General features: G+C 42.4%; 1 protein-coding gene across 1 annotated transcript; it reads right to left on the bottom strand.

Moving 5' to 3' along the window:
• Positions 1 to 8,412: 8,412 nt before the first annotated feature.
• Positions 8,413 to 9,177, bottom strand: LOC147861375 (uncharacterized). The gene is made up of 3 exons (XM_087323306.1): positions 9,071 to 9,177; positions 8,686 to 8,904; positions 8,413 to 8,538 (listed from the first exon to the last, which is right to left on the bottom strand). Exons 1-3 carry the CDS (start codon positions 9,131 to 9,133, stop codon positions 8,425 to 8,427), a joined length of 396 nt encoding a protein of 131 aa, XP_087179432.1. The 5' UTR covers positions 9,134 to 9,177; the 3' UTR covers positions 8,413 to 8,424.
• Between the last annotated feature and the right edge of the window lie 743 nt (positions 9,178 to 9,920).

Raw genomic sequence — 9,920 nt, 5'->3', positions numbered from 1 at the left:
CTGAAATTGTCGTTCCGAACGTCGCTCGAAGAGGCGGTTGTCACATCTGACCGCTCGACTGATTGCTTCTGTTAATGATTTTGGCTCTTCAGGGAAAGTCAAGAGTAAATCCTTGACATCGTTGCGTAGACCATAGCGGAACTGCTCCATCAATGCTTGATCATCCCAGGGGATATCGGCGGCGAGTAGGCGGAAATCTGCAGCATATGCGGAGGCTGGACGGTCACCTTGGCGTAATCGCCGGATTTTGTTGATTGCAGTCCTTATGCTGTCAGTATCTCCAAAACATGCTTTAAACTCACTTATGAATTCTTCAAAATTATTTAGTACTGGAGATTCCTTTTCTAGTAGCGGAGCGAACCATGCTAATGCTGAGCCATTTAACAACGTGCCTACTAAACCCACTCGTGATGCATCGGTGGGATATCGGGACGGATGCATTTGAATAACTAACCGTACCTGGTTAAGAAACCCTCTAAACTGCGATCGCGTTCCATCGAACTTCGTGGGAAGGCCAATCTTGGGTTCTTTATGAATCCCTTGTGCTCCGTGCCCTTGTTGTTGCATTGCTACGATGGTTGCTTCGAGTTGTTGCACGCGTAACGCAAGTTCCCCATGCTGTTGTTGCGTTTGCTGCTTTTCTAAGGAAATTTGCTGAAGATCCCCCAACAAGCGTTGATTTTCTTGTTCCAAAGCATGAAACTTCTCTTTCAAGCATTGAAATTCCGAGAAAACGGATTGATACTCTTCAGCGCTAACGGTGGCCATGGGATGAAGGAAAAGGGAAATAAGAGACTAGTAGGAAAGGAGAGAGACAGAAGGAAGAGGGAGACTAGTAGGGGAAATCGGTTCAAACTGTCAGGAACTCTATTAAGGCAGAGAAGGAATTAGTACTAAAAGAAGGATTAGTACTATTGTTGGGGAATAGTACTAAGACAGAGAAGGATTAGTACTATGAGAGGTGTCGAACTTTGAGAGAAGGAATGAGTGAGTGAGAGAGAGAGAGAGAGAGAGAGAGAGAGAGAATGATGGTGCGAAAGATATATGTATTATATGACGGAAGATATACAACAGTAGTTAGAAGGCTTAAGACTGGCGTTGAACCGATTTGGTTCGAACTAATGCCTTGCGCCTCCTTTTATAGTGTCTTCAGGAATACTCCTGAAGTTTCTAGAATGTTCCAGAGAAATCTGGAATATACATCAATTTCCTAATAAAACCTAAATGAAAATAATATCCTTCAAATTACAACTCATAACCTAATGGTAAAGTCTCGACCCGTGTAACAAAAGGTTATGGGTTCGAGTCTAGTTATGACAGATGACAACTCCTTTCAATTGCATTGCCTTGACCTTTTGGAGGTTGATATGGCGAATCCACTTGTGTCATAACTCTATGTCGGAATCGGCTTTCATGCCCTTTACTAACATGGTCGATTTCATCTCGTGTGAGTCGAGAATGAACATTTGGCCCTGTCTTCGTCCGCGAGCGATGAGTCGGCCCTCTTTTTCGATGAAGCAACCGCCTTGATTAAATCGTACTTGCATTCCTTGCTCTACAATTTGGCCGACAAAGACCAAATTCTTCGTGATAGTTGGTACATGCAAGACGTTTTTAATATAAGTTTGCTTACCTTCTTCTCCGAACGGAACATTGCTGATGTGCCGAATCGGGTGCGTAGTGTCGTCTCCGATTTCGACATAGTCGGGTCGGTCCAGCTCTTGAAGTTCTCGGAACCATTCTTGAAGCGACGTCATATGGTTTGAGGCACCGGAATCGACGAACCATACGTCTTCTGAACCAGAGGCACTAGTAGAAGTAGAGGCCGACATAGAATTCGATCTATGTCTCATCACGAACATTCCGCCGCGATCGTCATAGTCGGAGTTGATGGCGTAGTTGGTGAGTTGTCGGCTACTGGAAGCCGACTCGCGTATCTTCTTACGACATTCTTCTTTGTGGTCACCAATTTTTCCTCAATATCCGCATTCGTCCAAGCTTTGTCGGCTCGGACCGGAACAGTGGCTCCCCCTTCTTCCGAAGGTTCCTTGATGGCCTCCATCTTGTTGCCGTAATTGAGAGTTGTTTTCGTAAGTCGGGCCACGTCCTTGGCCGAATCAGCCTCTTCTTGCACGGCCACGTCCTCTTCCTCCGTCCGAATGCGTGTAGAGCATGTGGCCTTCCGAGGTGTTGCTCCTTGTTCGAACATGATTTTCTTCGACCAACAACATGGATTGAAGATCGAAGAAAGAGGACAGATTCTCCCATGCTAGTACAACGGTCCTCATCGCGTTGAACCGTGGTGCAAGGCTGGCAAGGCATATTTGTGACAGGAATGCACGCTCCCTTTCCACAACACTTGGCCACAACCGAGTCTAAAATCGAACACAGAAAACGGATAATGAAACGCACGACACAAAGGAGAGAAGAGTACACAGGATGTTTAACGTGGAAAACCCTTAGAGGGAAAAACCACGGGAGTCCACAGACTCCAAACTATCACTATATCACAATTATTACAACAGTGAGCTCACGGAGGCAATGACCTCGTGCTCACGATCTTCGCCATAGGCGGTGGTTACAACAGAGGCAACAACCTCTTCCTCTCTCTCTCTCTCTCTGTACACTTTTACGCGCTCTCTAGTCTTGCACCAACAAGAATGACTACAACTACTTTACTAAGTTTTCCCTAAGTCATATTTATACTAATATGACTTTTCGGCTATTTACAAATATAGCCCCGATGGACTCTCAGAAACATATTTACGAGTATGTCCCTTCATCCGGTGAGCACTCCTCACCGGGCCTACATCATCCGGCGCTTGTCGGGTACTCGTCATCCGGTTCTCACCGGGTCTTCACCATCCGGCTCTTGCCGGGTACTCCACATCCGGTTCTCACCAGGTCTTCACCATCTGGCTCTTGCCGGGTACTCGTCATCCGGTTCTCACCAGGTCTTCCGTTGCCGGGTACTCCACATCCGGTTCTCACCTTCCATCCAGAGGGACCTGTTTTCCAACAATTTGCACCATCTCATCATCGTCCACATTGACGCTTATTGAGCTGAGCGAGTCGCAAAGCTCCTTGATCTTTAAGGTGTAGCTTGTAATGGACATATCCCGTTGTTGAATGTTGTTCAACTCTTGGCGGAGTTGAAGCTTTCTCACGGTCGTGTTGACGGCGAAAATCTTTCTTAGATTCTCCCACGCTTCCTTCGGCGTCTCGGCTTCTCTAATGTAGCCGAGCATGTGGTGTGAACACATGTCGCCAAGCAATACATCACTCGGCTTGCCGCTTGCTCCCAAGTTGCATAGTCGGCATCTTTCGGGTCGGGTTGGTTTTCTTGTGCTCCCTTGATGTAACTCCAATAGCCTTGGCCGACAAGGTATTGGTGCATCTTGTACTCCCAAGATGCAAAGTTGTTGCGATCCAACTTCTCGCTAGGGACAACACTCCCCATTTGAGTATTCATTGTCGATTAAGCTTCCTTTCTTCTTTTCCTTCTCTCTCGAACACGAGCTATGTAATGGTACTATGATAGCGATGAGCCGGTTCTTCTTGAACATCGGCGTAGAGCACAACACACGATCACGAAGAGGCGAGTGGGCTAGATTGAGCTACCAAATCGCTCTGATACCATGTAAAGAATCGATGGTGATTCTTGTGTAGCGGAAGAGATGTGTGTTATGTGTATGTGTGAGAGGAATTAGAGGAGAGATGAGAGAACACAAGATAGATAGAAAAAAGGAATACTGAAGAAGAAGGTGTATATTTCACAAGTAGAATAAGAATTACAAAATGTAGCATAATAAGGAGTCACAACCGACTTGGTATGAAGTATGAGGAGGGTGCTTTATATAGAGTCACCCTCTCTCTTCATTAACTTTATAACAACCACTCTCTCTCTTGGGGAATGTGAAGACTCATAGTCATGGGGAATATGTAACTCATTAGTTATGTGTCATAGAATATGATTCTATGACACATAGTTAATGTGTAGAGAGTAGTGGTGTGACTCTTGACCTTTGACTAATCATGGATTCTCAAAAGGTGTGTTCACACGTTGCACTATGTTGAGCTTGATTCTCAACAATATGATTGTAGTGGAAGCCGACAAGGCAATAATTTGGATGAAGGAGTTTATTGGAGAGCTAGGAATTCTGACTCTATTGTGTCAACCAAAGTGCAATCCACCTTGTGAAGGATGCCGCCTACCACTCGAGAACCAGACACATCCAGAGGAGATACCATTGGCTCCGGGAGAGGGTAGAAGAGAAGGGGAAGTTTGTTAGGAAACAATCCCCTCCGGATGGGAAGTAAGCACAAGCTGGATTGGAGTTCGGAGAGCCAACCTTGGATAAGGAGTCAAAACCGGATGGAGGAGCACGACCCATATCAAATAGATCCAAAGTAGAAGGGAAACCAGAGCACCCGCGTACGCATATGTATTAACTGGTTGTGGCCAGTAGTATTCTCAACACTCTTGAAGTAACCTAAAATAAACCCGCTTCTCTTTTTATAGAGAAAAAGAGGCACCTAATTTCGGCATTAAGTGCACTTATTCCAATCATTCTTCAAAAAAAGAAAGGAAATAAATAGTTCATAATCCACGTCGCATTGTCAAATGTTCAAACTGAAGGTCTATGGCTCTAACCTCTAGGTCATTCACCTTTATTTATTATATTTATCTTTTCATATTTACATATATTTTTATGCATGTGAGTGGACACTCCCTGCTTCCATTTTTTGCCTTTGGATTCGACACCAGATCATGACATCGTGCGTTGTCAACATACACATAACACATTGCGAGCCTCCAATTGCCTTCTGCCACTTCGATATCTTCAATCAGGTGTGTTTTGGTTTTCTCGGTTGTTCATGGAAAATCCTTTTTTATCCTGGCTCAATACCACATCAAGAAGAGCAAATATAAACATGATTTCCTTGCAAACTATGGGGGACATCGATATGGGAACAATTGATCCGATAAAATGCAATATGATGTTAGAATGTAATTGTGCACTCAGGGAAGAAGTTGGGAGCTCTAAGAATTTAGGGTATTGTGGAAATCGGTGAGAAGAAATTGATATATGTCAAGGCAATACATATAGACAAGGTTCACAAGGATAATCATAGTTGGGATAATTTATAGGGGATCGCCAATACCTTGTTGTCTAGTATTATAGAGAAAAATGAAAAATGAAGCAAATGAATGCCTCAATGAGGATGTGCATTATAGAAGCTTATGTGAAGGCAGTTTTACAATCTTTTGATGCATTCTGTGATCGTGTGGGTTACATTGTTTTTTATTGGGAAACTCCCGTTCATAAATTGGACACAATTGTGTCACCAAATTGTGTTGACAATACATATGCAAGCCCACAAGGGTTTTATGATGCAGTATTTCATTGCCCTAAACATCAAAGCGTGTTGTTGGATAAAGTTACCATGTTCTTTGATTATACGATTAATGCAATGATCGCCCATAGTGGACTATGATTCATGCTTTGTTGAAACAAGAATGCCCCATTTGGGTAATAGTGGATTGTAAGCATGCGTTTTATGGCCACTTTTACCAGAGTTGATGAGTCAAATGGGTAAAGTGTTGGTATCTCCGCATGCAAATGCTACAAATAAGTACATATTTTGTGTGTTATGGGATACAAGTTATAAGAGGCCAGGATGGGTGTGTATGAACACACCTTCTGTAAAAAGACTTTGTTTTGAATTGAAGTGTGAGACATTGCATGCCATTGTTTTGGATGTGGTGAATGGGGCCACTTTATGGTGGAATGCCAACATCATTTTCCTTCACCTTTGGAGGTACCCAATGAAGAGAATGGTAAGCAAGGAGTTGGGGAGGCCAGGATGGGTGTGTATGAACACACCTTCTGTAAAAAGACTTTGTTTTGAATTGAAGTGTGAGACATTGCATGCCATTGTTTTGGATGTGGTGAATGGGGCCACTTTATGGTGGAATGCCAACATCATTTTCCTTCACCTTTGGAGGTACCCAATGAAGAGAATGGTAAGCAAGGAGTTGGGAGAGATGTTGGTATGTTAGATATTGTGATTGTTATGGATGAAGGAACATTGTCTAAAATGGTGATAAATAGGCCTCACTTCAAGGTTTGGGCCCTAAGAATAAGGGAACTCAATCTATGGATATGAGAGATCAAAGTTTAGTGCTTACGAATGGGGGGGGGGGGGGGGGGATATTGGATAGACCTAGTATTGATGTTGCTGTTAAATATTGGCATCATGTAAATGGCGAGGCGAAGGGGAAATCAACGAATATGGAATCTACTTGTGAGACTACTTGGCAAGATACTTCCTGAACAAGGAAGGATCCCTAAAAGTTCCTTGGCAACAACAATTAGGGATAAGTGTTTACCCCTCCAACTTCAATTTGATTCATTGGGATGGGTTGTAAATACATCAAACCCTCAAGGTTTTTGTCAAGTGGGAGAACCTAAACAAAAGGTTTCAATAGACGGCCCTAAGGATGTGGTGCATGAAAATCTATATGCAGCATTGAAACATGCTTTGACTTGTTTCATGGCATCGATTGCTTTGAAGGAGCAAGTGCACCCATAACATTGTTGATTGAATGAAAGTGGTAACATGGAATATGAGAGGGGCATGTTCTCTTCCTAAGAGCTATATATTATGGGAAACTTTGTTGAGTAGAGAATGGGATATATTAAGTGTAGTTGAGCATAAGTGTCATGACTTAGTAAGGTCCACAATCCATTTACGTGGATATTCATCAATCTATGTAGGACATCTTAGTTATCATTGTGGTATTAATTGTGCAGGATACATATTATGCTTGAGTTATGCATAATGATGCTGAAAGTTGGTTTCTAGTTATAGAAATCACTTATTTTGGCCAGGTTGTGTGGTTGGTGGGGATTTATGCCCCTAACCAAGCCTCCATTATGCCTTAACTCTTCTCTTTTGCTTCAACCTCGCCTTGATTCTCCCATGGAGTAAATTTTGGTGAATTTTTCGCAAGTGGATAATAAAGGAGTAAAAGCATGGGATACCACTTTACAAAACATTAAGATCATTCATCGTGTGTGTGAGGCAACTAATGCCCAATGATGACGAGGTCTTCTTCAACAATTTTCTGAAGTTCTCTCCAAGTGTAATGCATTTTTAAATTCCACTTTAGGGTTTAGGGTGTAGGATTGCTTGAGGTGCTGCAAAATGATTGGCATATGTAATGGCAAAATTACATGCCAAACCAAGTAGGTTGTGGATTTCTTCGCTCGATGGTGTACACTTTCTACTATGGTGTCTATTAATCTACTTCGATACATATTCTATACATAAGCGTATATCTTGTTTGTGGTTATTAGTACTTGGTGGAGTTTGATTAGTATCAACTACCTTCAATGACCATTGTTGGTAATCGTCAAAAACTATTTGGCTTTTGGAAATTTTCACATATAGATAACAATGTAAGGCAATTCCCCCCCAAAAAAGAAAAATATTTCTGAGCCTTCTAACAATGTAAGGCCACTAGATAAATAACAGTTGGACTGGTGTATAAATCAGATCACTATTCCATTGACTGGTGTAGGGAAATGCATATGTACATGTAGTCATGTATATATATGTATAAAGAACACGAAGGCATAGTATGTGTTAAATTGTATTATGCTATACGTATATAGGCATGCATCTGCAGTATATGCATATTGTATTGATGCTTGATGTTTTGCTCAGTTTTTTAAATACAAGAACGTGCACAGTACAGGTCTAGAAGTAAGGCGATGACATAATTGTCAATCAGCAAATCTTCAAATTGTTTACATGACGAGGTATCTTCACCAATAAGCTGTCTTGTTGAGCATAAAAAGAGAGTATGAAGTGCTTACATGAAGGAGTACAGTAGTGTAATTGTGGATACATGAATCTATAAATCATAGAAAGAAAATTTATATTACCTCAAATATGGAGGCCCTCTCTTGTCTCTTTCTCTAAAGGGTGGGGAGGCTAATGCAAGACTAACATAGGAATTATGAAATAATGGGATACATGTATCTTGCAAAAACACCAATTGCAAGCACATAAGTTGTTTTACGGTGCATACAAGCGTATTTTTGTTTATGTATAACTGGCACACATGTACCATTCATTTGTGTATGTATTGTCTTCATATGTATATATGTACATATGATACAGACCTTAAGTTTGATAATAATTTAGTGCTCTGTCACAGTAACTATCATCGTTTTCAGATCGACATGAAATTTTGTATATACCAATCCCCGCCCTTCCATGTCATTGACTTTAAATACCATGAATATATAATAACCCAACCCAATTCATGAAGCATGTATGTGAAGGTAACTGCAAATTGGGCGAATCTTCAAGTGATGGATGGACAGGGTTCATTTTGACATGTATAGCTTGTCATGTCAAATTGACCACCCCATCTCCAAACCCCAACACTGAGGATGGGCTGGATATGGCAAGTTGAAGAGAAGTGGCTAGATCAATGAGCGTTGCACTAATGCCCACATTCAGCTGCATAAAAACCAAATTATAAATGTATGTTGTGATGATCATGGGTGAATTGTGCATACATACATGGTTTATACTGGGAAAAAGAAATGGTATAGTGTTGTGCACATACATATATATGTATAAGGCATTAGGGTTTTTTCTTTTTACCCTAATTGTGATGAAGTGCACCATGTTATCCCCTACAGTGGTGACATTGGCTTGGATGATGTCCACCTTGCAATCGTGGAGGGCCACATGAAGGCGAAACACGAGGCCTCGGCTCCGCATGCTCACAACCTTGATCACGGCTGAATAGTCCCCGAGGTCCTCGATCTCAACTTGTCCTACCTTCACCCTTCTATATGTGCTGCCACCAGAACTTCCATCCTTAATGTATACAACCAAAGACAAATTGTTAATATATTATACATAAATGCGAGAGAATGAATGATTTAACTATGTAATGTAATGTTGACACTCATTATAATCTATAACCATAAAACATGGCCCTGCATTTCACTGAATGGTAATGATGGCTAGACATCATACATACATGATCCACTGGGATTTCTGCTATCACCAAGGACCCAGTTTGATCACTATCTTCAGCTTCCATGGTAGTAGTGGTGGTGGTGGTGGTGGTGGTGGTATTAGCACTACTATTGATGGCTTTGCGCAGTAATTGAATTGTGGAAGATTCTGTCTCATTCTCATCATTGGTCATGGGGGTAGTTACTGGTAATAATTTATAATTATTCCTGTTTTTGTCAGAATTCAATACTAGACCGCTTGAACCGCCTCCTCGAAGAGCACTCATGCTCTGCTTCTTCTTCTTCTTCTTCAATTCAGATACACCCTGCTCCTGCTGCTTGCTACTACAGGCCGCTTGCAGATAGGACACCTTCTTCTCCAATTCTCTAATGTAGTTAATGGTATCAGTTACGATGGAGGCCTTGTCCTTCTGTGGGCAAGATTTCCACAAACTATGTCAGAAAGGAGACAAGTGAATATCTGAGGAATAATGTTAGGTGAGAGATGATGATGGTGGGAAAACCTTGGTGAGCTTGGGGATCATGGAGCGCAGGATGGTGAACTTCTCGTTCATCTCTTCACGTCGCTGGCGCTCGGCCAGGATGTGGCTCTCTCGCTGCACCTGACTGCGGTATGGGCTGCTCCGCCGCTGCAAGGCCTGGGCCTGGGCCTGGGCCTGATCAGAAGGTACAGTTACAGGTACAGGTACAGTTACAGGTACGGATACAGGTACAGTGGCCGTTAGGGCGGCGAAATACGGAAAGGGCGACAACTGATGGAGCAGCAGCGGAGCTTCTTCTGCTTCTGCTTCTGCTTCTGCTTCTTCGGCTTCTTCTTCTTCTTCTGCTTCTTCTTCTTCGGAGACCTTGAAT

This window comes from Azolla caroliniana, unplaced genomic scaffold, assembly GCF_043228905.1.
Source record: "Azolla caroliniana isolate FFs.n. ecotype wild unplaced genomic scaffold, voAzoCaro1.0.p SCAF_8, whole genome shotgun sequence".
Taxonomy (NCBI): domain Eukaryota; kingdom Viridiplantae; phylum Streptophyta; class Polypodiopsida; order Salviniales; family Salviniaceae; genus Azolla; species Azolla caroliniana.
The sequence above is the reverse complement of the archived record's forward strand: the minus strand, read 5'-3'. Positions and strand labels throughout refer to the sequence as shown.

Excerpts from the sequence above, each read along its gene's own strand:
- LOC147861375 (XM_087323306.1), bottom strand. The coding sequence starts at position 9,133 with ATGGAAGCTGAAGATAGTGATCAAACTGGGTCCTTGGTGATAGCAGAA. Across the intron at positions 8,905-9,070 it reads CAGAAATCCCAGTGGATCAT|GATGGAAGTTCTGGTGGCAG; the intron begins GTATGTATGATG and ends GTATACATTAAG. Across the intron at positions 8,539-8,685 it reads TGCACTTCATCACAATTAGG|CTGAATGTGGGCATTAGTGC; the intron begins GTAAAAAGAAAA and ends GTTTTTATGCAG.